This window comes from Macaca fascicularis, chromosome 4 (genome assembly GCF_037993035.2).
Source record: "Macaca fascicularis isolate 582-1 chromosome 4, T2T-MFA8v1.1".
In the NCBI taxonomy this organism is placed as follows: domain Eukaryota; kingdom Metazoa; phylum Chordata; class Mammalia; order Primates; family Cercopithecidae; genus Macaca; species Macaca fascicularis.
In genome coordinates, this window is record NC_088378.1 from 26,409,819 (window position 1) to 26,437,715 (window position 27,897).

Here is a 27,897-nt window from a genome sequence, read left to right on the forward strand (position 1 = left end):
ACTTTCTCTGAATTCATTTATTTAGAGGTAAAACACAGCCATTCAAAATTGTGGAATACAATGTCTACACACAGAATAAGGTTGGGGAATTAAGCTGAATTGTTATATTCCATTCACATTAATAAATATTTTTAAAGAAGAAAATGTAGATTTTAAAAGCTTCATTAGACACTAGTGACACATACAAATAACTAAACTGTCATACTGCTTGATTTTCAGGGTGAAAGGTTACAATAATCTATATATTTCAATTACATGGCAGTAAATACAAAGCATTTTAAACATCTTTTGAACTGTGTAGTATACTATAAGCAGGAGTTTATTCTAAAACATTCGATCATTCTTCTGACCTGTTTATGGGTCATGCTGGACACCAGCAATGCATATAACATAAATTATCCACCAGTAATGAGGTGTAAAATCAATTATGCAAGTATTTTGAATAGAAATTATTTTTAAATGTCAGAGAGAATGCTATTACTGGCCAACTTGAAACTTCCTAATTAGCTATCTGAGCTATTTAAGTCTGTACTTCAGTGTCTTCATTTTTTAAAATGAGAAAACTGGACTAGATTTTAGATAAGTACCTACTAAAGCCTAGTGTTTTGCAGTTACTTCCTTCCCTGTCAAAATTTTGCCTCCTTTGATTTTCAATCCTTTTTTTTTTTTTTGGTCTCACTTTGTTGCCCAGGCTGGAGTACAGTGGCGTGACCTTGGCTCACTGCAACCTCTGCCTCCTGGGCTCAAGCAATCCTCCCACTTCAGCCTCCTCAGTAGCTGAGACCACAGGCACATGCTACAAAGCCCAGCTTATTTTTTGTAGAAATGGGGTTTCACCATGTTATCCAGGCTGGTCTCGAATTCCTGGGCTCAAGTAATCCACCCACCTCAGCCTCCCAAAGTGCTGAGATTACAAGGGTGAGCTAACATGCTGGCCCAAAGCTAACTTTCAAAGCGAATTTCAAACACTTCCTTCTAACCCATGATTATCCTTTTCAAAACCTTGTCTAAATCCTTCAGAGTTCCAAACATCTCCACTGAACCCATACCTCATAAGTTTAAAACAACCAACAGTTCACTTTGTTGGCAAAGGCCATCTCTACCCACGTAAGATTATTTACTCATTATTCAATTAAGTACCCAAACCTCCATCCATAACCTACACTATTGTCCACTGAACACTCCCTACCTGTGTAAGTCCCATATCAAGGGTAAAATCTCCTAAGATTTTTCAGACAATTGGCATTTAAGTGACTTGTGTATAAATTTTAAAATAAGCCATGTTCTTTGCAGTATCCTACCAGGCAACACATCAAATATTTCAAAAGGCAGCCATACATTTGCTTTAATGCTTCCTTAAACAGCTTAAGGTCTAACATAATTTTAAAATAGTCAAGCAATTTTGTTTTTACTCTTCATTTCACAAGTATAGAGCAGAGAATAAGCCCAATAATGTCCACTTTTACTAACTCATCACCATATTCATAAAACTTTCCCTCGGCAATTCATTCTACTTCACATATCAATGCACTTGGCAAGAAAATAACAAATAAAATGACAAGCAGTAAAATCTAATTCATGCCAGAACACTGGAGAAGTTACATGGGAAGCACAAACATACACAACTTTACAAAAGTTGGGAATACTGTTTTCAAATAAGCAATAATCAAAGTGGGACTTTCATGCTAGAAGTCCCACTCAGTCAAAATCACGATTTGTAAGAACAAGTGGTGCCACGAGTGTCCAAACATACAGCACGATGCCAATCCAACTGGAAGAGATTTTCACCCAGACAGCTGTCCACTGACTTTTCATCTCACGAGAGGGTTCATACCTAAAATTTCAGGGAAAATTATTAAAAAGGGGCAAGTGGGTTGAATTATCAGCCATCAAGCTACGAAGCTTCATTAATTCAGAAGTGTTCTTTGTATACAGTTTGTGATTTCAGATATATCATTGCTGCATCTAATCTGCTCCCTTTCTTTCCACACTGCTAGTGTGAAGGTAAAAATCTGTTATTTCCTTTAATGGAGTAAAGTACACAGGCCTCTGAAATAGTTATTTTGCATAATCTCTGAAGCACTTTATGCATGTCTGCCATGTTATTAGAAGAGAAACTGAATGTGACCTCTGGATAAATGAGATGTCACTATTACATAAGATTGTTCAAAGTGTATATGGAACTCCTCACCTGATTTCCACCCCGCCCCCCGCCCCTGCCTTCTCAGAATTAAGAGACTGGTATGACTCAGAGACATCTCCTTAAAAACAGAAAGAATTAAGAGACTGGAAAGGAAAGTATATCTCAAGTTTAACTGATTTTTGAGTTAATGAAATACACCAGAATCCTTCTGGTATAAAGCCTTAATATCTACTGTTATCTGACAGCCAAGGATCTGAATTAAGAACCAGCTGGATCCTTATAGCTGAATACGCAACAGTGTAGGAATTTTAAAAAACATTTATTATTTTCAATAATAAAAATCAGTAAAGGCTGTACTCAAAGAAATACAACAAAGAATAATCTTTTTCCTCCATCTTTTGCTGATACTGAAGGCCTTCTTACAAATTGTTTATGAATATTATGCATTAAAAAGGTATTAAAAACAAAACTTCCCCAACCACATAGTTCAATCTGAATCTTTGACCAAATCGTTCAGTAGTCATTTGGACAAAACCAGAACTTTCAAAAATGAAAACACTACAAATCACTACCTTCCTCTTAAAAGAGAAAGATTTATGGATTAAGTTTGAAGTGATAAAAAAGAAAAAGCATAAATTGTAGCTTGTAAGAATTCTAAGAATCTATCTATGTTAATGAATTCATACTTAAATTTAAAAATTTTCAGAGCTTTTAGTAACAGTTCAAACAAAACAGAAAAAAGGATGTATCCTTTACTTCACTATGTTTACAGGATTGAAAAAAATCAACGTTATGTTAGATCCCCTATCAACATGGATTTTGTAAAAAAAAAAAAAAAAGTATTAGTTTCATGAAAATTTTTATTTTAACCTCTGCAAGATTTGGAACTATTTCAATGTTTCAGTTACTGTTAAAGCAAGGAAGTAAAGATTGCATTTCTCATGCTAATCTCACTATTCATTTAGCTGTACATTTTGAAATATTATCAGAGGATAAAAAGTCCTTCATATCACATCATGGTTTCACAAGAGAATCATAAAAACGCCATCAGAATTCACACATCCAGAGTTTTCATGAAATATAAATACCTGTACCAGTTGGTAAGGGTCATCATGATATAAAGTGAAGCCAGGAAAAGCATGAAGTGAAAGAAGGAATAACTGTAAGTGACACCATCCCTTTCATTATCTACAGCTCGGTGAACATCGTCACCATCCTCCAGTGATCCATCACTTCTAGTTCCACCATCTTCTATTAATGTAGATTCATCGCTTGTTAAAGTCAGTTTATTAACCTGACTATTGTTTGAAGTACGGATGCTGTATGAAAGAGAGTTTAGGAGAAGAGAGAGAAAAGAATATTTTTAAAAGAAATGATTCATAAATAAACAGCTAGACTTCTTGTTTAAAGAAAAAAATTCCATAGTTTTTCCTACCTGGAATAAAATACACACAACAAAAAGAGGATTAGTCCTATAATTCCTTGAGCATGCCACCACTGGACTGATTGCCCTTCCTTTGGGACAGTGCTTGTTGTATTGTAGCCAATTATGCTTAGTAGACTTGGGTTGCAATTTGTTTCTGTAACATAAAGTCAAATTAAAATGTTAGAATATATTAAAAAAATGTTTTTCAGAGCAAACAAAAGTTATGTTTAACTCTCTATACCCCTGCAAACTGAAAAACAACTGCTGGAAAAGGCATCAGTATAACAAAAATAACTGAAGACACCTTGCACTTATGAAGAAGACCTCTGAAGTGGTACAATTCTGATTTTATAGAAGTACCTGGAAAAGTTAAATCATTTAATTTTCAACAACATGTCAGAGCTGAGAGAGAATTACCTCTACCGTCAGGAATATAGATGACCTTTCCAAGGTTAGTATAATTCTAGTAGATTTAGAAAGAAAATTCAGAGACTATAAACCACAATACACTGGCTTTTCTATCATATGTTGAGATTATGAAATGGACTTTATGAAGCTTATCCATTTGATACAGCACATTGTTAAAAAAGCAAGATGGCTTACACAAAAACCAGTTATAAGGACTCCAGCAAATGCCTCGGGGGAATTACCCAATAAGGTGTAACAACCTACTGCTTGCTTACTCCGTTTTATTCTTTTATAAAGAAGAAAGTAGGCCAGGCGCGGTGGCTCATGCCTGTAATCCCAGCACTTTGGGAGGCCGAGGCGGGCGGATCACAAGGTCAAGAGATCGAGATCATCCTGGCCAACATGGTGAAACCTCTTTTCTACTAAAAATACAAAAATTATCTGAGTGTAGTGGCGTGCACCTGTAGTCCCAGCTACTCGGGAGGCTGGGGCAGAATGACTCGAACCCGGGAGGCGGAGGTTGCAGTGAGCCGAAATCACGCCACTGCATTCCAGCCTCCTGACGACAGAACAAGACTCTGTCTCGAAATAAAATAAAATAAAATAAAATAAAATATAAAAGAAAGTATGATTGGTGAAATATTCACTACAGTATCTAAAATACGTATTTTTCTCCCACAAAGCCAGATCTGTCAAACTCCATCTTACTAATGAAAATGACTCTTATCTTAAAGCCAATTAAGTAAGGCTATTTCCTTCTCTAAAGCAAATTACTAGTAATTTTTTTCTAACCACTTACTTGGAAAAAAAAATAGAAATCTTTCTGTAATACATCAAAACAAAAAACAAAAAAAAAATCTTGGTCTCCAAGTTATAAAGTACCCATGATAAAATACCTTCAGTTTGTAAACTCAGTGAGAGTCATGTAACATCAGATAAATTTTTTAGGAAAAGAGATCATTTTCTTTCTTTTAATAGGTAATAATTTTTGTCTATTCTAATTTGTCTCCTTTCAACATATTCTATTCTAATGGTATGCAATATAACTAGTCTATAATAAGATGCATTACAAAGCCCAATTATCAAATTCAATTGTAAGGTAGTCACAGGCTAGAAGAGTAATTTAATAATGTGAAAAAATTACACTGTTCACAATTGAACAAGAGGAATTTGAAGAGCTTATCTTTCTATATACAACGATCATACGCTCTATGCAAATTAGATACCTTCCTTATAATTTCAACCAGTTTCTTACAGACATACCTTGTTTTATTGTGCTTTCCTTTTTTTTTTTTTTTTTTTTTTTTTTAGCATTTCACAGATACTGTTCTTTTTACAAATTGAAGGTTTGTGGCAACTCTGCATTAAACAAGTCTATTGGTTCCATTTTTTCTAACAGTATGTACTCACTTCGTGTCTGTTTCACATTTTGCTAATTCTCGTAATATTTCACAATTCTTCATTATTATTAATTAATCTGTTATGGTGATCTCTCTACAGTGACCTATTATGTTACTGTTGTAATTTCTTTGGGGCACCACAAATCACACTCATATAAGATGGTGAAATAACAAACATTCTGTGTGTTCTGACTGTTCCACCAACCAGCCATTTCCTTGTCTCTATCCCTCTCCTCCGGCCTATTTCAAGACACAACCATATGGAAATTAGGCCAATTAACAACCCTGCAATGGCCTCTAACTGTTCAAGTTTTCTCACTTAAAATCAAAAGCTAGAAATGATTAAGCTTAGTAAGGAAATCATGCCAAAAGCTGAGATAGGTCAAAAGCTAGGCCTTCTGTGCCAGTTAGCTGAGTTGCAAATGCAAAGAAAAGAAAGAGTTCTTGAAGGATATTAAAAGTGCCACTCCAGTGAACATGAACACACAAATGATAGATAAGAAAGCAAAGCAGTCTTATTGCTGATATGGAGGAGAAAGTTTTAGTGACCTGGATAGAAGATCAAACTAGCAGAGCATTCCCTTAAGCCAAAGCCTAATGCAGAGCAAGGCCCTATCTCTCGCTTCAAGTTTATTAAGGCTGAGAGAGATAATGAAGCAGAAGAAAAGTTTCAAACTAGATGGGGTAGGTTCTTGAGGTTTAAGGAAAGAAACTGTCTCCATAACATAAAAGTATAAGGTGAACCTAAGTGCTGATGCAGAAGCTACAGCAAGTCATCCTGAAAATCTAGCCAACAAAATTAATCAAAGTAGCTACACTGGCCAGGCGTGGTGGCTCACGCCTGTAATCTCAGCACTTTGGGAGGCTGAGGCGGGTGGATCAACTGAGGTCAGGAGTTCGAGACCAGCCTGGCTAACATGGTGAAACCCATCTCTACTAAAAATACAAAATTAGCTGGGTGTGGTGGCGCAGTCTGTAATCCCAGCTACTCAGGAGGCTGAGGCAGGAGAATGGCTTAACCAGGAGGCAGAAGTTGCAGCAAGTGGGGATCTCACCATTGTACTCCAGCCTGGGCAACAAGAGTGAAATTCCATCTCAAAAAAATAAAAATAAGAAAAGAGAAAGCAGCTACACCAAACAACAGATTTTCAAAAAAGACAAAACAGATTTCTACTAGAAGAAGATATAATCTAGGACTTTCATAGCTATAGAGAAGTCAGTCAATGCCTGGCTTCAAAGCTTAAAAGGATAGGCTGACTCTCTTGTTGGGGGCTAATGCAGAGAGTGATTTTAAGAGAAAGCCAATGTTTATTTACCATTCCAAAAGTCCTAGGGCCCTTAAGAATTCTACTAAGTCTATTCAGCCTCTCTATGAATAGAAAAAAGGCTAGATGACAGCACATCTGTTGAAAATATGGTTTATGGAATATTTTAAGCTCATTGTTGGGACTTACTGCTAAAAGAAAGATCCTTTCAAAACATTACTACTCACCGACAATGCACCTGGGTCACCCAAAAGCTCTGACAGAGATGTACAGGGAGGTTAATATTTTCATGTCTGCTAACACAGTATTTATTCTGCAGCCCATGGAAAAAAGGAGTAATTTGAACATTTAAATCTTATTATTTAAGAAATGTATTTTGTAAGGCTATAGCTGCCATAGAGTAATTCCTCTGATGGATCTGGGTGGGCAAAGTAAACTGAAAACCTTCTGGAAAAGATTCACCATTCTAGATGCTATTAAGAACATTCATGATTCATGGGAAAATGTCAAAATATCAACATTAACAGGAGTTTGAAAGAAGCTGATTCTAACCCTCATGGATGACTTGAGGATTTCAAGATTTTAGTGGAGGAAGTAGCTACAGATATGGTAGAGAGAGCAAGAGAACTAATCAGTGGAACCTGAAGATGTGACTGAATTGCTGCAGTTTCATTATCAAACCTGAATGATGAGGATTTGCTTCTTATGGATGAACAAAGTAGTTTTTTGAGATGGAATCTACTCCTGATGAAGATGCTATGAATATTATTGAAATGACAATAAAGGAGTTAGAATTTACATAAACTTAGTTAATAAAGCAGCAGCAGGTTTAAGAGGATTGACTCCAATTTGGAAGGAAACTCTACTCTGGGTCAAATGCCATCAAACAGCATCATATGCTACAGAGAAATATTTTGTGAAAGGAAAAGTCCATCAATGGGCAAACTTCATTGTTGTCTTAGTTTAAAGATACAAAAACTGCCACCCCAACCTGCAGCAACCAACACCCTGTTCGGTCAGCAGCCATCAACATTGAGGCAAGACCTCCTACCAGCAAAAAGATTACAACTCGATGAAGGCTCAGATGACTGTCAGCATTTTTTGGAAATAAAGTACTTTCAAATTAAGGAATGTACATTGTTTTTCTAGATATAATGCTATGGCACACTTAACAAACTACAGTGTAAAATAAACAAAAGTTTTATATGCATTGGGAAACCAAAAAATTCTTGACTTGCTTTACTGTGATGTTTGTTGTATTGTGGTGCTCTGAAAATGAACTCACAATTTCTCTTAGGTATACATGTAACCTTCTTATAATTTTGTTAGTGATGGAAGAAACTAAGGGAAGAAATAGTAATACATCAAAGATGAAAACTTTTCATACTTTATTCCTCTGGGAGCCTAATTTTTAAGTAATTTAATCTCACCAAAAGACAATTTCTGGAAAAACAACAACAACAACTGCAGAACCTTTAGAAACACATAATATAAACAAAACACACCTGGTTCATTGGTCATAGCCGACCATGTCAAATACATTGTGTAGACTGTAATCACTGAAGACTGTAATAAACCAGATCTTGGTTGTGATTCCTACAAAAAAAAAATAATAATACATACATGTATATATTAAGCAACACACGTAAATATTCTAGACATCATTCTAGATTTTTGAAAACTTAAAAAGGTACAAGCTTCATAAAAGCTAATGCTTTAAAGGGCATACTTGGATTTTTGGCAGTATAGACATTACAGAAGCACCAACGCAGAGGAGCATGTTGACACTGATGAACGCCTTGTTTTCTGAACAACTGGCTGGATGAGTGTAGTAGACAAAGAACAGGACGATAGCAACTAAAGACAGCAGATAATTCAGAGCTGTAGCTGATAACAAGGCTGTGAAAGAAATATAATTGGATAATTAGCTTTTTATCAGAAATATTAGCAATTAGAAATGGGACCTGTTTTATAAACAATCTGTCATTTTGTCAAAAAATATATTTTAAGCAACTAACATTGTCAGCATTATAAAGGCTTATAAAAGCAGGAAAGAAAATTAATTCCGACCTTTATTGCTTAAGAATTCTAGTTTTTACACATATCTCACTATTACACATTTGCAAGGATGGCAAGTTAGTAAGAAACTAATATGATTTATTAGTAATATCTATATTAGAGTTTATAAACTATGTTTACATGTTAGCCATTATTTTCAAAATAAAGAAAAATAACTATAAGAGGAATATTACTTAAGATTCTTAAAAAACCATTATCACTCAGTTGTAAACAAGGGCATTAAGAAAATTGTTTTCATTCTTAATGTTAAGCCCTCATAACAATGATGCTTTTCCTCATGAACTAAAATCTTAAAAGATACATATTATGCAAAGGTAAGTCATTATTATTTAATAAGTCAACCTATGCTTTTTCTATGTAAATTTCAACATACACAAGTTGTTTAGCCTTTATGCTAATATGTGCTTAATATACAAGTATTTATGTAGATTTGCCTCACTGACAGGGGATCCATCCAACAAATATTTATTGAATGCCTGCGTTCCAGGCCCTGGGGATACAGCAGGGAACAAAAGAGACAGAAACCCTTGCATTAGATTTTGCATTTAGAGAACAAGGTATTCAATGTAAGTGAAATTTCCAAATGACTAAAGCTTGTTTCTTTGAGCACCAAATTATTTTAACTTGAACCACTGAGATCAACCACCCCACAAATTAGTTGTGTGAGAAGAATATTAGGCCAGCAGAAACGGATTTGGTTTGCACTCCAATTTAAAATTTTTTTTAGCTGAAACTCAGGTCATTTAGAATGAAAATCCAGATTTATGACTTCTTTTGAAAAACATTAGAAAAATCAAGCAATACTGAGTTCACATTCCCACAAGGCAACTAATAAATGGAGCTGAGCAGTAGCAATGCACTTTAGATGGGGCATTCATACTCTCGAACTCATTGTAGTCCCTACTATTTGGACAAAGCTTATGCACTTAAACTTTGTCTTCCTGTTCGCTCATTTTTGTTACCTGGTTTGGTCCTGTAAGCATCTGAATTGTGATATCTGTTTTCAAGTATAACCCCAAAGAACTCGACCTCATCATTAAAAATAACCATTAATTACATCACTATAGGAATTCCTTTAGTTGTTATTGATGCACATAAAAGCATCCTTTGTACTTATATAAAACGTCCAAGTTGCTTTTTATATTTTTATTTGCTGCTGTTTATGAATTGTATCACTGTGTGTTTATCTATTCCTAGCAATCCTCTTCCCTTTAATATTTTACCTTTAACCCATTGTAGGCTAGAAAATTAGACTATAAAGTGCACATGCTTTGTATTCAGGTTCTTTTGGATCCTTTCCCGGTTCTTGGGTTATGTTCCCAGTTAACCTGCTAAAAGATCTAATCACCAAGTTGCTGATACAATGTGATATTTTGAGTTTAAATTAAATACCTCTTCGTAGGAAATTAGACCATAAAAATCCTAAGTGATTTACCTGGTCTACATATCTATTCTTGACTTCAAAGTTCAACTATACTGAAGTTGTTTTGCGACAAAAGCTTACCTGCATACCAACATCTCGAGTTCCCTTCTTCCATTTTTTCAACCCATGATTCATTCCATGAATGTGCAAAATCAATAAGTAAGACTAATTGTATGAGGATGAAACAAAAGGCACCTGCCATGCCTACATAAAACCACACTGAAAGGGAAAAAAAAGCATACATAAGTGGTTGGTTAGTTTGATTTTTATCAATTCCTTTAAAAATCACAGTACACAAAAAGGAAAATAAAATTTTATATGAACATCTTGATTTTGCCAACTGGGAAAACACACACACACACACATATATACACCCAAAAAGACGAACAATTAGAGTTATAGTTCCAGGTAACAATTATTTCAGATTCCTTTATAAAATATCAACGTCAAACAACTTAAAAAGGATTTCTTACCGGTTGTAAAAGTTCCTTCTGGAATGAAGAATGCCCCAATAATAATTGCAATTGCTGCAGCAAATTTAAAGAACCAAAATCTAAAACAAAAAGAAACATAATTTTTATTAATAAACATTCATTCATCAAATAATTTCATATATGAAATCATTAAACTGCATCTTAACAAACAGCTACTCTTTATGTGAATGGTCTACTTCTTTCTGAGGATATTATGATGATCTGGAGTGTAGCCATATTTGTAACTACAAAACAAGGTAATCATCATATTTAGATAACTTAGTTTGGAGAGAGAGTGAAATTAACCATTACCATGAACCCAAGCTTATATTATAGATCTTTCCAATTGGAAAGAACAAAGCAAAAAAAAAAAATCTGATAAGAAAGGCAAGTCAAAATGTGAAAGGAATGGATTAAAGCCCAGACCGCGCTAGAGGAAGCATCAGAGCAAATGGCTGGAAAAGACAGGGAAATGATAAGACATTTCAGGGACTACTGGACACTGGTTCTGAGTTGACATTGATTCCAGGGTACCCAAAACATCACTGTGGTCCCCCAGTTAAAGCAGGCGTTTATGGAGATCACTGGGTCACTCCATCAGGAAAAAAACACCTGCTGAGTTGCTTGCTGAAGGCAAAGGGAATAAAGAATGGGTAGCAGAAGGCAATCATCAATACCAGCTACGACCACATGTCCAGCTGCAGAAATGAGGGCTGTAATTGTCATAAGTACTTCCTCGTTTTGTCAAAAACATGTTCATGCATGCATATACTCGTACTAAGAAAATATTTTCATTTCCTTTCTCCTTTATCATGTGACATAAGATTTACTGACTTCACATCAGCATTTAAGTATTGTTAACTATGTAATAGTATTTGGGTTGGGGACTGGTGTGTTTTCAGTTGACCTTATTTTTGTCTTCATTTGCAGATTATGTATGGTCTCAGGAGGTGTATTCGGGTTCAAGTTGACGATGGGTAGACTTCTGATAGTTAATATTGAGTGTCAACTTGAATTCAAGGATGCAAAGTACTGACTTGTGATGGTTAATACTGAGTGTCAACTTTATTGGATTGAAGGATGCAAAGTACTGATGCTGGATGTGTCTGTGAGGGTGTTGCCAAAGGAGATTAACATTTGAGTCAGTGGGCTGGGGAAGGCAGACCCACCCTTAATCTGGGTGGGCACCATCTAATCAGCTGCCAGCAGGGCTAGAATATAAAGCAGGCAAAAAAGAAGTGAGGACTAGACTGGCCTAGCCTCCCAGCCTACATCTTTCTCCCATGCTGGATGCTCCCTGTCTTTGAACATCAGGCTCCAAGTTCTTCAGTTTTGGGACTCGGACTGGCTCTCCTTTCTCCTCAGCTTGCAGACGGCCTATTGTGGGACCCTGAGATCATGTAAATTAACACTTAATAAACTCCGCTTTGTATATATATCTATCTATCCTATTAGTTCTGTCCCTCTAGAGAAACCTAATACACTTGATTATCAGAAAAGACAACAATTATATAAACTGCTTTTAAGACCATTTTGAGAAAGATGTATTTCTCACTAATTCATTATGAAAAAATGAGAATGTTAGTTCCATTTCACAGGCTTATTCACATAAGTGGGATAATATATCAAAGTATAAGGTGAACTGTATAAATGAATAGTTTTTATAAACACATGATAAATGCCTCCATCTAAAACTCTAATAATTTAACAAAATAATCAATGACTAAAGGAACACAATAAAAGATAATCAACCTGTCACATATTTTCTCATTAATATTTATATTCTACTTGTTTATTCCTTTTGTCTTTGGTAGCACATGTTACTAGATAAGCAACAGCAGATATTAAAACAGTTAAATAAGGGTACCAGAGGTAGTGCTCTATATGAAGGAAGATGATAAATAAACCCTGAAGTTTCTTTCTGGGTTGTCTAATACAACCAACCTAGAAAAATCTGCTCTCTGGGTCTAGGGAACTGAGAGTTCCATGCAAGTGGATTGGTCCACCAAAAGTTAAGAGGAGGAGGAGAAATAGCTATTCCCTTAGTAGTCACAAATATAACACAGTCTCTTTTTTAGGATGAAAATATAAAACACTGTGGATCAGAGGTTATTATAGCTATTATTTAATATCCAAAGTCTGACATTCTCCAGTAAAAACAAGATTTTCTCACCCTGTCATTCACGAATAAAGTAATTCTGCAAATTGTATAAGTTTATTTTACCTTAAGGTTTCCTTAGATAAACTGGCAATTACCAATGAGAAGCTACCCAGGCTTTTATATTGAAGCTTATTTGAAAACTTACCCATTGTGCACTGCAGCTCTAGGATCACTGCTACTCTTCACTTTGATCATTAGTAAAGAGAGAAGAAGATAGAACATAGCCAAACCAAAGCACAAACGATATACAGCTTTATAGCCAACCAAAATATTACAAGGGACAACACCTTTCTCATTCTCACAAAATCCAGGAATCTAGAAAAACAAAAGGGTTTGATCCATCATTTTTTCATTAAGTAAAAGTAAAAATTACATGTAATCAAATAGTTTAAGTAAACGTTTAGAAAACTGGAATTTGCTTTACAATTTATGATGAATATGTACTCAAGATGAGTCTGATACATTTTAATCACATCCAGTGGGGAAAAAAGAGTTAAATCCCCATCTGAGCAAATCATAAACTATAATACCAACTCTATGCTGGATGGTTATTTTGAGTTACAGATTTATCCTACATTTTAAAAACTTGCATTCTACTTGAATAGCATGATATACTTGTTTTGGTAGTGTAAGTGCTATTTCTGAGACTACTGTTCAAAACTATTAATACATCTATTATTCATATATGTAAGAATAAATTATTTCCTCCCACTCCTTCCAGTCCCAGCACTCTAAAAAGAACTGCTTTTTCAGCACACTAGTCATGTACTAGTTTTCAAATCCAAAGGCTACTGCTTAATCACATTCCTTAATCCCATTTTTATATAGACACTATCCCTGTCATTCTTAAAACTTTCTTCCTAGAACCTGTACTTTTTTTTTTTTTTCTGTTATCCCTTCCCTCCCAGTTTTTCCTTTCTCCACTAACTCCTTTAAGTAAGAGATTCTGGCAAAGTTCTAGCTCTGCTCACTCTGAATGATCTTCAGCATATGATGCCATGGTTTCAACATTCAATTTCTATCCTCAAGGCAGTCTCTAGCCGCTGTGATTTCTTTTAAATTCCTTCATGTTTTCTACTTGCTGCTGTATATTATTATGGACTTCATGTTTGTGTCTACCCAAAATTAAATGCTAAAAGCCTAACCCTCAATGGGAGGATAGTGGGAGATGGGGTCTTTAGGTGGTAATTAAATCATGAGGGTAGAGCCCTCAGGATGGGATTAATGCCCTTATAAAAACAGATAGAAGAGAGCTGCTGCTTTCTCTCAACAATGTAAGATGACCATGTGTAAACCAGGAATAAGACCCTCACCAGAACTTGACCATAGTGGCCCCTTGATCTCGGACTTTCAGCCTCCAAAACTGATAAATAAATTTTTGTTGTCTTAAGCCACCCAGCCTATGATACTCTTGTTATAGCAGCCTGAACTAAGACATATATATATATATAAATATACACACGTACATGATACAATACCACCAAGTCAACATGTTAGAAGCTAAATTTATTACATGTTCCCCATCTCCTTCCACAACCTGACTCTCTCTAAAAATTTTTCTTTCTGGGTTAACAGCAACACTTTTCTCCCAGTTTTCTAGGATCAGAATCTGGTTGTTATTTATGATTCCATCACTGCCAATATTTCAATGCCAGGTTCAGTCAATTTTACATCCAGAAAATCTTACTTCAGGTCCTCTATTCTCTTCTTGATTATACCACTGCAACAGCCTCCATATTTAACTGCTTGACTTTTATACTTTATTAATTGTAAGATTAATCTTCCTAAAGTACAGATACTTTGCTCAAAAAGCTCTTTTATACTCATTATGCTTTCTATTTTTCAATCTCTGTATATGAAAGTTCTAACTATTCTTAGAATATCCTTTTTTCCATCACCCACTGAGATTCTGACACCTGATTAAAATTATACTTCTGTGTATTACCACAGTACATTTCCTGTACCACCATCAAAGAACTTAACAAGCTAACGTATATTATCTTTGTTTTTCCTAAAAGATTATAAACTACAACTAGGATTACATACTGTCATATTCTATATTAATCTGTTTACAATATCCCTGAATCAGTTTTATTCATATACATATATACCCTATAGCCTCAGTTAATCAATAAATAAGAAATGAGACTAACCTTATTCAGTTGTTCTTCCATTCCTGGTATCAACATTACACAAGCTACACATACTCCAACAAGTAAGAAAAGTGCATAGATCAGTCTAGTTACAGTGGAGTTGTTTCCACTAGGACAGCATCGGCATAGCAAACACGGGGCACTTCCACACAAACATGGTATCTGGGAAAAAGAATATTATTAAAAATATTATTAAAAGCCAGTAAATCAGTAGATCTTAAAATGATACAATGAAAATTGACATTCTATCCAAAAAAGAAAAAAGACTCAAAGTAATTACATCAAGGGACATAAGGTATTTGGTTCATATAAATTATCTATATACCACAAAACTTAGCAACTTCTAAGAAGGAGTAAAGACAAAAAAGCCCTTGGACTCTATGACAGGTAAAATGAACAAATCAGCTAAAACAAAAAGGGGGAAAAAATCATCAGTAGTAACCAAAGTTTAAATAAGAAAAGAAATGGAATATACATGAGTAGCACAGCTGCTAAACCCACCACCTCCAGCGCCTGCCCTTTAGCCCCCAGATACTAGACTGAAGAATACACAAAATTCTGAGGATTCTCAAATACATCCAGGGAGGAAAAAAAAAAGTGAATTGATATGTTTTCCTTCTTTTGACCTGGTGATAGTGATAATGAAAACTACAACTAGAGTGAGCCAAAAAGGATAATAATACAACTGGGGCTAGCTAACTTTCTCCAGTGACCACCACACTAAACTAGCAGCATGCTCCCAAGGGAACAGAGACCACCACACTAAACTAGCAGCATGCTCCCAAGGGAACAGAATATCTTCCTGTCCAGGAGAGAGCAACACTGGTACAGAGTATTTACGAGTATCTAAGAAAGCCACAGAGTAAATATTCTCATAATACCATAACCTGGGCTGAGATGTCAGACTTCTAGAAGGTGGAAGAACCAGATCTTCCAGGCCTAGAATTACAACTCTAGGGGAAAACAGTCTTAGATACCAGCTAGAGCACTACACCAACCAATATAAGGTAAGAATAAAGCTGCTTTATATTAAACGTCCACAAAACAGAAATAAATGTCATGGCAACTATGTAAATATACTTTAGCAAAAATTAAACATAAACATCTCCCCTCAGAAAAAGGAATGAAGAAAATATAAGGCATATGAAGAATTCAGTCTGAAATAAATATAATCCAGTAAGGAAATTCTCTACCAGTATTTCATTTGAGCTATAAAAAAATAACAAAAATATTTTTTTTTTAAAAAAAGGAGACCTTAAAAATGAAATAAGAACAGAACACAATGGAAAGTGGGAATCAAAGGGCTAAAGAAATGAGAAGGGGAAAAACAGACTTAACTAATAACTATCAAGAAACAAAACAGACATAGGTAAAAATAAAATTACTGATGAAAAAAGGCTTGGGATAATCACTATAAATTCAGGTCAAGATGGAGAAACCATGACCCGACTCATCCTCTTGACTTAAACAATGGAAAACACAAGTTTTTCAGACAATGAACAACGGGCAATGTCAAGCAGTAATTTCTAAGAGGAGACAATGTGAGCCCTATGACTGGCCCTTATTTTACCAATTGATCGATTGACAGTCTCCTTCTGTCGCCTAGGCTTGGAGTGCAGTAGTGCGATCTCCGGTCACTGCAACCTTCCCCGCCCCCACCCCGGGTTCATGGGATTCTCCTGCCTCAGCCTCCTGAGTAGCTGGGATTGCAGGCGTACACCACCACACCCAGCTAATTTTTGCATTTTTAGTAGAGACGGGGTTTCACCATGTTGGCCAGGCTGGTCTCAAACTTCTGACCTCAGGTGATCGCCTACCTTGGCCTCCCAAAGTGCTGGGATTGCAGGCGTGGCCCACCTTGACCGGCCCTTATTTCTGCCTGGGGAGAACGTCCACTGCAGGGAGGGTCTGGGAATTTTACCACCCAGAGGTGAAAAACTTTGTAATCCATGAGGCATTGGGTAGAGATATCAGAAGGCAATTAATACTGGAAAAAAATCAGCCATCAAACTGAAGGCTGCACTAGTTGCACTTAACGAAACCTAAAGGCAAATAAAAAGATCACACTGTCTCTAAGTAAAATCACCCAAGTCAAAGATAAAAGCCCAATAATATATCTATATTTTTTAATAAAAGTATATCCAGCACTGATCAAGGAAAAATTTACACTGGACAGCTAACAAAAAATTAGCAGGCAGGCAAAAAACAGAAAAATACAACCTATAATGAGGATCAATCAGTCAATATCAACCTGGAAATGATACAGATAACTGAGATCATTTATAAATAGGGCACTGTAGTATTCTTGTAAGTGTATTATTTCACATGCTCAAGGAGGTAGAGGAAAACTTGATCATGTTACGGACAGACATGCAAGATAATTTAAAATTAAGACCCATATCGTACTTCTCCAGATGACAAAATAAGCCCCCTAAATATCGACAAGACAGAAGAAAAGATTAATAATGAACCTAAAGACATAAGAAACTAAATGATCCAAAATGAAAAAGAAATAAAAATAAGAAGATCGGAATGTCGTGAGACAACTTTAAATAGCCTAATATAAGTGAAATTAGAGATGAACTTCAATTGGAGAGAAGTGAACTGGAGAGAACAGATACAAGGGTGCTTTTGAGGAAGTAACTGCCAAAATTTTTCCAATTTTATGAAAACTATTAATTCACAGATCCAGGAAACTCAACAAAGCCCTAGCAAAATAAACATGAAAACCACACCAAGTCACATCATAATCAAATTACTTTAAAAAAGTAATAATCAGAAAAATCTTAAAAGTAGGCAGAAAAATAAAATGTACATTATAAACTGAGGAACAAAGAAATAAATCACACTTCTAGTAAGAAACGGTTCAAGCCTAAAATTAGTACTGAAAGAAAAAATATATAAACAGAATTTTGTACTCAGTGAAAGTATCTTCCAAAAATTAAGGCGAAATAAAGACCATTTTCAGGAATACAAAAGACAAAATAATCCAAACAAGCAGACTTAAACTGCCAGAGATGTTGAAGGAAATCCTCCAAGAAAGAAAATTATACCAGACAGAAATTTGGATTTGCATACAAAAGAAGAAAAGAAACAGTAAATAGATACATTCTTCTTATTTAAAAAAATGGGCCAGAATTACTGAGACTAAATCCAAAGACATCATAAGAAAATAATAGACAAATATCCCTCATAAACATAAAAACTTCTTAATGATATTTTAGCAAGTCAAAAACAATATGAAAGTATATAAAAAGGGTAACATATTGTGACCAGGTAGAGTTTAGCCTGGAAAAGCAAGGTTGGTTCCACTTTTAAAAATCAACCAATGAACTCGACCGTAAAAACAGACTAAAGAAAAAACATGGTCATCTCAATAGATATAGAAAAACCATTTGACAAAATTAAATACCGATTCATGATATAAACTGTCAACAAGGAACAGAAGATAACATCCTTAATTTGATAAATGGCATTTACAAATATCTATAGCTCTCATCCATAATTGATGATGGAAGTCTGAATGCTTTCTCCATAAGATATCAAACAAGTTGTATTGGTCCCAGCCAATACAACGAGGTAAGAAAAAAACTAAAACATAAAAATTGGAATAGAAGACACGAAACTGCCCCCTTCACATGTAGCACAACTGTCTACATAGAAAATCCCAAAGAGGGCCATGAACCATGGCTCACACCCGTAATCCCAGCAATTTGGGAAGCTGAGGCAGGAGGACCATTTGAGCCTAGGAGTTCAAGGATATAGTAAGCTATGATAGTGCCACTGCACTTGAGTCTGGATGATAACAAAATAAAACAAACAAAAAACAACAACAACAAAAATACCCCACAAAGAACCTACAAAAATGCAACTACAACTAACTCTTCAAGGTCACATGATTAAAAAGTCAATATACACAAATCAATCATGTTTCTACATATTAGTAACAACTGAAAACAAAAAGAAAATAGTTATAAATCTAACAAAACATAGAAAAGATCTCAAATAATGAAAACTACAAAACATTGATGAAAGAAATCAAAGACCTAAATGAATGGCAAAATATAGAGTTCATGGATTGGAAGACAATTATTTTCAAGATATCAGGTCTTTCCAAACTTATCTATAGATTCAGTCTAATTCCAATCACAATCCCAATATCAGATTTACAGAAATAAACTAGCTGAAAAGGCAAAAACACTAGAATAGCTCAAACAAGTCTGAAAAAAGAGCAAAGTTAAAAGACACACTACCTGATTTCAAGACTAGCATTAAAGTGACAGTAATTAGAGTGATACAGGGAAAAGGGTGGACACAGTAAGCAGAACACAATGAAGTTCAGAAATAGACTGATGCAAATATGATCAAAGGATTTTTGACAAAGATACCAAAGCAATTCACTATGGAAAGGATAATCTTTTTAATAAATGGTGCTGAAATAACTGGATATTCATACATTTTTTTAAAAGTTAACCTTAAGCCATAATCAAACCATATACGAAAATTAAGATTTCCTGGATACCATATAAAAAAAGGACTCACAATAGAAAAACAAATGAATTGGGCTTCATTAAAATTAAGAACTTTTGCTCTTTAAAACACACTGCTGAGAATGAAAAAGCAAGCCATAAACTTGAAAATATTTGCAAGTGAGGTATGTGATAAATCATTGGCATCCAGAATATAAAAGGAACTCTAAAAACTCAGTAATAAGAAAACATACAACTCAATTAAAAAATGGGCAAAATATTTAAACAGATACTTTAATCAAAGGCATATAGACAGCAAATAAGCAAAGAAAAAGTGCTCAATATCATTATTAGGGAAACGTACATTAAAATCAGAGATACTACTACCTGCATATTAGAACGGCTAAAAGGAAATAAACTGATACCAACTACTGACAAGAATGCAGAGTGACTAGAACTCTCTTACTTTGGTGGTGAGAATGAAAAATGGTACAACCATTTTGGAAACCAGTTTGTTTCTTTTTAAGTCAAACATGCACTTACTGTATGAATAAGCAAATCCACACTCAGATATTTATTCAAGTGAAATAAGACCTTATAATCACACACAAAAAAACCTTTATGGGAATGCTTATAGCTACTTTATTTGTAATCATCAAAACCTAGAAAGGCTCCTCAAACGGTGAATGGATAAATTGTGGTATATCCAAACAAAAACAATACTAACAATAAAAACATATGGAGAATGAAACTCAGATGAATTATGTGCTAAGTAATAAGAAGCCAGACTCAAAAACTATATATTGTAGGATTCCATTAATATGACACTCTAGAAAGGCAAAATCCTAAAGACAGAAAATAGGGGTTGCCAAGGACAGGACAGTGCAATTTTTTAGGATGATCAATGTTCCAAAATGGTTACATGACTAGATGCACTTGTCAAAACTCATGGAACTGTATATTACAAAGAGTAAATTCTACTGTATATAAATTATACTTTAACTAAAAAAAGTCCTTAAAATAGAGAATACCCTAAATAAATGAATTAAAGGATATTCACAGATCTAATATAAGAAAAATTCCTTAGATGGAAAAATAATCTGTAAATCAAAAGAGCACACTACTTTTTGAGAAGAGGAAAAAAAGTGATAAAAGATTTAAACTCAGACTTATCTGGTTATTTAATTTCTAAAATAAAGAAAAACTCTTCAGCTACTCAGGCAGAAGAAACAAATCACCTATGCATGTGCAGAGTTGTTTTGGGAGGGTGTGGAAACCAGGCTGATATGAGACAGAATACAATACAGAAATAACTACAAAGTTCTGAAGGAAATTCGTATACTATATGTCTCTCAAGAATTTAGCAGACACTTTCAAAAACCAAAGATTCCGGCACCCATAAATCCTTTTTGAAAAATCTACTGATGACAAAATGTGGTCAATTAGGAGATGACATTAAAATAAAAAATTAGAGCAAAGCAATGGTAAGCCAAGGACTGGTAGAGAGCTTTGCATCCACTTAAGTTTAGAGCACTGGTTCTCAAACTGTAACAACTACCAGAATTACCTGGAGGGCTTATTAAAACATAGAATGTCCCCAGTCAACGTCTCTATGGTACAACATAATAGCGACATAAAAATGATAGTACAAAGTGTTTCTGGTTAAAGATGGCAGACTGAATATATTAATTTACCTATGTTCCCTGTAGAAATCCCAATCAAATAAAAAATAAAGATTTGGGTTTTTTTTTTTTCTTTAAAAAATAAGTAATAAAATAAAAAAGTCAAAAAGAACTAGGAGAACAAATCTGGAAAGTAGAAAGTACAAGGTAGTAACAGCCTTAACAGAGAAAGCTGAATTCTAAGTTATCAAAGGAAAAAGTTAACAAGCAACACAATTCATTTGGTGGAATACCCAAATAGTTCAGGAACTGGTGGCACCAGGAGTCTCTGTAAGCGGTACTAAGGGTAGAGTAAAAATTGATAATTGGTTGAATGTCTTTTCAAAGAGTAGTTAAGACTCCCAGATTTCATTCCATTTCTTGCACTAACCAACTGAAAAGGATAAAACATGAGGTTTGACAGGGGAACACCAAGAAGAGTTGACAAAAGGGGTTTCGTACTAAAAACATAAAATTAAATCAAATTTTATGTACTGAATGTGAAGAACCTCATCATTCTTTCCCTCACTTGCCTTCCACAATGAAAGTATATTCCTCAGGTTAGAGACTGGAAGTGTACCCTGGATCTATCAATAGCCCTAGATAAATATCTGCATCAGGCTTCCACAATAAACTGGTTCAGCCAGATCACTTCACTGTAGTCACAGCTGACAAGTCCTACACCAAGCTCTTGAGTGTCCCACTCCTAAATATGAACAAATAGCTACTGACCACTGAATACTGAGGAAAACACTAAGATCAATGAAAGTGGGTGGAGTGGATAGGAGAAACTTGAAAAGAAATTATATTCAAACATAAAAGCATAAAAAAATCTAATATTTCTAATATACTTACAAAGTATATTAATTATATAGTATAGCGTACATCGTAAAGATAAAAATAAAGATTTTTTTAAAAAGGGAGAAAGACTGCTTCCATGAAACAAACACAGGATGCTACAAAAATGGAACAGAGGCCAGGAATGGTGGCTCACATCTGTAATCCCAGCACTTTGGGAGGCTGAGCCTGACAGATCACTTGAGGTCAGGAGTTCAAGACCAGCCTGGCCAACATGGTGAAACAGTCTCTACTAAAAATACAAAAATTACCCAGGCATGGTGGTGCGTGCCTGTAGTCCCAGTTACTCAGAAGGCTGAGGCTTAAGAATTGCTTGGATTTGGGAGGTAGAAGTTTCAGTGAGCCAAGATCACGCCACTACGCTCCATTCTGGGTGACAAAGCAAGACTTCGTGAAACAGAGAACAAAACAAACCTCTGGTAATTAAAAATGTTATAGCAGAGGTTTTTGTTGTTGTTTTTTGAGACAGTCTCACTCTGTTGCCCAGGCTGGAGTGCAGCCTTTACTAAAGTGCAGTGACATGATTACAGCTCACTGCAGCCTCAATCTCCCTGGGTTTAGGTGATCCCCCCACCTCAGCCTCCACAAAAGCTGGGATCACAGATGTGCTGGGTGTAGCTGGGACCACAAGCACACACCCCCACGCCTGGCTAATTTTTTTGTATTTTTTGTAGAGACAGGGTTTTGCCATGTTGCCAAGGCTGGTCTCCAACTCCTGAGCTCAACTGATCTGCCTACCTTGGCCTCCCAAAGTGCTAAGATTATAGGCGTGAGCACACCGCCCCTAGAGCAGAGGTTTAAAAATTCAACAGAAGTCCAGTCAGTCAATAAAAAAACTTAAAAAACAAAATTCAATGGAAGTTCTGAAAACAATCAAGGAAATTTCTCAGAAAACAGTGCAAAAAGCCAATGAGATGGAAAGCAGAAAGGAAGAAACGTCGAGTTTCAGTCCAGGAAGCACATGATCTGAATAACAGAAAAACAATGTAAAAAATACAGGTGAGAAAATTAAATAACTCAAGAAATGTAATTAACTGGTGGAGAAGAGAAGGATGGAGAGGTCATACAGAAAAAGGTTCTAAAATGACTTCAGAATACCCAGCAACAACACTGCAAGTCTACAAAGGAGCATCACAATTCTGAGGGAAAATGACTTCCAATATAGAATTCTATGACCAAAGTGTGCCTCCTATGTGCTTCTGTCAAGGAGCACTACACCAAAACATGGTCATCAACCACAAGAAAACAAGCAATGAAGAAAAAAAGGGTTTCAACCTAAGAGAGAGGAAACATACATCCTCATTTGAGGATAAAGTGAGATCCAGGATGAAAACAGTGACTACAGACTACAGCAGGTCAGATGATTCTGGGAGAGATAACCTCCAAGGTTTGATCAATCATGACATGTATCTGAGAGATGCATACAGCTGGGGAAAAGTCTGAGGTCAAATAATTTAAACACACTGAAAATAGGCTGGGCACGGTGGTTCACACCTATAATCCCAGCACTTTGGGAGGCCAAGGCAGGTGGATCACTTGAGGCCAGGAGTTATGAGACCAGCCTGGCCAATATGGCAAAATCCCATCTCTACTAAAATACAAAAATTAGCTGGGTGTGGTGGCATATGCCTGTAATCCCAGCTACTCAGAAGGCTAAGGCAAGCGAATCCCTTGAACCCGGAAGGCCAAAGTCGCAGTGAGCTTGCACCACTGCACTCCAGCCTAGGCAATGGAGCAAGATTCTGTCAAAAAAAGAAAAGAAAAGAAAGTAAACCAATGAACACAAAATTTTGTGCATGAAAGGAAAAGTCTTTGTATATTTGTTACAAGGCTGACCTATGAAGAGCATTACACAAATAAAGAACTAATATTTAAGTGCTTACTATAGCTTTACAGATATAAACTTATATAAATAGTCACAATAATGTTCATTTACCATAATTATTTAGTATTATGGAAAGCTATGGGGACATCAATGAGTGTATGTGATTTTGGTGGGGGTAGGGATGAGGGCCAGTTGAAATCAAGGGATGATTGCTAAATCTTCATCTTCCATAGTTAGAAGACAGTGTCTAAAACAAACAAATAAAATCAAGAATACACTATATGTATGTTAATTAGAAATGTGGCAATAAATACCAAAAGAAATACTGTCTCCAAAGGGTGGAAATGGGAGTGGTACTATTTTTCTTAAGCACACAGAGAAATATGTACATACAGAATTATGAATTAAAAAATTTGAAAATCATACAATTAATTAACCCTGGGAACTAGGGGAATGGGTGAATATTGATTTATTCCACTTTTCAGAGAAGTGAATCTAAAATTAAAATGTCCTTAAAAATTTACTCCAACTTCAATGTTTTATACAATGTTTTTCTTAAACTTAAAACAGGCTTTCTTAACCATGGTATTATTGATATTTTGGGCTGAATAATTATTTGTTGTTGGGGGCTATCCTATACATTGTAGATTTAGCAGCATCCCTGTCCTCTACCAACTAACTAGATGCTAGTGGCACCCCTCACCCTAGGTTGTGACAATGAAAAATGTCTACAGATATTGCCAAATGCCCACTGGGGAGCCAAACTGTGTCCAGTTGAGAATCACTGCTATAGAAACATCTCCTTAGAAGAATCTTTTTAGGAAACTCTTTTGACAAATGTTAAGATTCAAGAATTACTTTTTTTCTTTTGTTAAATTCAAGAAAAATTAATTTCAATGCTTTGCTTAAAAATGTCTAAAATGTTGCCATTCCTAAGAATGTACTTTTGTCTATTCATCCACCCACGTGTATACAAATACACAATGCACCCATGCATTGTGAGAGAAGGAAGATTTTGAGGGGACATTTTTATTTAACTTCTACTCTGCATTGCTTGACCATTCATAGCAACTATAAATTATTTCTATAAAACAAGTCACTGTATTAACAAAAATTTAGGAGAGGTTGGCAAAAAATACGCACTTAGTAATCACTAGTTCTTAACGACTTAACTACCTTAAATATCTTGATAGGTATTGTATATAAGGTTCAGTCATTCAAAAAAAAATCAATTCTGTCTACTCACTAATATCAATGTTGAGACTGGGATGGGGAAAAGCATGTAAGTAGGTATTAGTGATTGGTAATATTGTAGTTATAGGATTAGTTGGTATGATGTTTATAATGTTTGAAGTAATTACCAATCGAAAAAAGAAACAACCATGCATGAATAAAAAATTATACTGCCATGAACCAAGGATTATAATCAATCTAATTCTAGGCCTCTTAGCTGCAAACAAAAAGTGAACAATTTAACACTCCAATTTCTGCTCAGTGCTATTACACATAATTTATCTCTTTTTAGTTTAGCCATTTTCTACAATTATTTTACTAATAAGGAAAAATCTTACTAAATTTGATTAAGCCTGCAGAAACTTGTACTAACAACGAATGAGGCTGGTTTGTTTTTAATTCTGGCTTACCTGATCTAATTTAATGATTTGAATCTTACTTTTTTTTTTTGGTCTGTTTTTTGTTTTGTTTCGTTTTGGACACAGTGTCTCACTCTGTCGCCCAGGCTGCAGAGAAGTGGCGCCATCTTGGCTCACTGCAGCCTGTGCCTCCTGGGCTTAAGCGATTCTCCTGCCTCAGCCACCCGAGTAGCTGGGATTACAGTTGTGCGCCACCACAACCGGCTAATTTTTGGTTTTTTTGTTTTGTTTTGTTTTGTTTTCTGAGACGGAGTCTTGCTCTGTTGCCCAGGCTAGAGTGCAGTGGCATGATCTCGGCTCACTGCAACCTCTGTCTCCCGGTGCAAGCAATTCTCCTGCCTCAGCCTCCCGAGTAGCTGGGACTACAGGCATGTGCCACCACGCCCAGCTAATTTTTTTGTATTTTTAGTAGAGATGGGGTTTCACTATATTGACCAGACTAGTTTCCAACTCCGGACATCAAGTGATCCATCCACCTCATCCTCCCAAAGTGCTGGGATTTCAGACGTGAGCCACCGCGGCAGGCCCTGAATGTTACTTTGGAAAAGTTGAATAAATTTTAATTTCATCAAAACCTCTAAGTAAATGAGCACATTAACTGTTAAGAATGTGGAAGAGATGGTTCCCTTCAATGACTATCGGCCTGCACTAAAATCAAACAATTAATGAATAGAGACAGAGGCACAAGAAGAAAAGGGGAAAAGATTACTGAAACTGCAAACAATAAAATAAATTCCAAACCGGGCACAGTAGCACCTGCCTGTAGTCCCAGCTACCTGGGAGGCTGAGGTACTAAGACTTGAGCCCAGGAGTTCCAAGCTGCAGTTCACTACGACTATCCCCTGCACTTCAGCCCGGCCAACACACTGAGACCCCCCGTCTCTAAAAAACTGCCTCACTGCTACCTTTTTAATTTACTTCGCTATTAACACAGAAACTAAAAGGTAGTGTCAATTTTATCACGGACATTCTTCTAATCAATAAAGGTGGCGATCTATATTGTAAAACGGAAAACATGTATCTCATCTTTTAAATCTCTATTATATACAAAAAAAACTACAGCATGCCTACTTCATAAGTGGGCAAGATACGACATTACAAATTAAACTGCGTAACATCTTCCAATAAAAACCGATGAAAACAATCTTACATGATAATCAATTACCAGCTTTCAAAACTGTTTATTACACTAAATATGCCTTTGTATGAAAGTCAATAAACTCTCTAATATCTTAAGAGAAAATATTCCAGGTTTCCGTGCAAGAAGAAATATCATGTAATCAAGAGAACAGACTGGCTGGAGTAATAATCTCCACATCATTATTTGATTAAAATTCAAAATTTTTAGTTCAAGACATATGAAAACCTTTTTGAAAAGAGTATATATAACGGAATTATTTGGGAAGTCAGAAAAGCAATTGTTAGAAACAGAATTAAGAAATTCCAGACTAAAGAAAAGTGATTTGAATCCAAATACCTCGCCTAAAATTACAAATATCTTTTATTAACTGCACTGCCAATGTTTTGCCTACTATTTTGGAGGGGGCAGAGATTATTTTAAATAAACTGAAATAAATTTATGCCACATGGACCAAAGTCTTGCCACTATACTGAAAATAGTTTTACTCTAACAATCCTTTAATGAAAATGTAATGTACAGCGAATTAAGCATGAAATTTCAGATGACACACGCATGCCTTGTGCCTAATGGCAATTTGGTCTTTAGGCACAAAACATGTGCGTGTCATCTGAAATTTCAATTTTAAGCTGAAATTTGAAATTGACACTTCAAACAGTCATGACAGAGCTATGACTACTTGTTTCAAAAACAGTATTACTAAATTAACATTACTGCCAGGCGGTCCCAAATGACGACAAGCACTTTTTAATCATAATCTGCGCCACAGAACAAAGAGGGCGACATGAATCCATGAACGACAGTGCGGCAGTCTGAGGTCGCCGGGAAAGAGATGACAACAGAGTGGGTACCCCACAGAAGGAAAGGAGCAAAGACCTTTGTAGAGATGGCTTAGGCAGATACAAACAAAACCATGAAAAGGGGCCTGAAAGAATGGGAGACAGCGCTCACCAAGCAGGGGTGGGGGAGGGGTACTATTCTAGTTCTCTTCCTCAATTTGGGTCATCTTCCCATCGCCACTACACCTTACGGCCAGTGATCAGTTCTTCGCAAGACCCAAAGCTCTGAAGCGAACTCTGAGTGACGAGAGGAGACGAGAAGAAAACGGGGACAGAGAGGGCACTCCCTGTTGGGTGGGGCACCACATTCCCGCCGGGCTCACCCAACCCCGGCTCGGGTCGCCTTCTCTTTAGTCTCTCCCACTAGCACCCAGAGGCCGCAAAAAGCACCTTACCCAGCTCGCCATGGAGCACAGCCCCAGGACGCTCCCCATCTCCACAACGTCACAAGAGCAGCGGATACAGACAAGATGGAGACAGCGCCTTTCTCGCCTTTCCGAGATTATTTACTATTTGCGAGACAC

General features: G+C 35.9%; 1 protein-coding gene across 1 annotated transcript; it reads right to left on the reverse strand.

Annotated features, from left to right (window-relative positions):
• Positions 1-27,884, reverse strand: SERINC1 (serine incorporator 1). The gene is made up of 10 exons (XM_005551702.5): positions 27,769-27,884; positions 14,932-15,093; positions 12,924-13,093; positions 10,618-10,697; positions 10,226-10,363; positions 8,372-8,541; positions 8,148-8,238; positions 3,579-3,723; positions 3,232-3,462; positions 1-1,834 (listed from the first exon to the last, which is right to left on the reverse strand). The coding sequence occupies exons 1-10, from the start codon at positions 27,805-27,807 to the stop codon at positions 1,699-1,701; spliced, it is 1,362 nt and encodes a 453-aa protein (XP_005551759.2). The 5' UTR covers positions 27,808-27,884; the 3' UTR covers positions 1-1,698.
• Between the last annotated feature and the right edge of the window lie 13 nt (positions 27,885-27,897).

Excerpts from the sequence above, each read along its gene's own strand:
- SERINC1 (XM_005551702.5), bottom strand. The coding sequence starts at position 27,807 with ATGGGGAGCGTCCTGGGGCTGTGCTCCATGGCGAGCTGG. Across the intron at positions 10,698-12,923 it reads AGAGCTGCAGTGCACAATGG|ATTTTGGTTCTTTAAATTTG; the intron begins GTAAGTTTTCAA and ends TTTTTGTTTTAG. Across the intron at positions 10,364-10,617 it reads AGAAGGAACTTTTACAACCG|TGTGGTTTTATGTAGGCATG; the intron begins GTAAGAAATCCT and ends TTTCCCTTTCAG.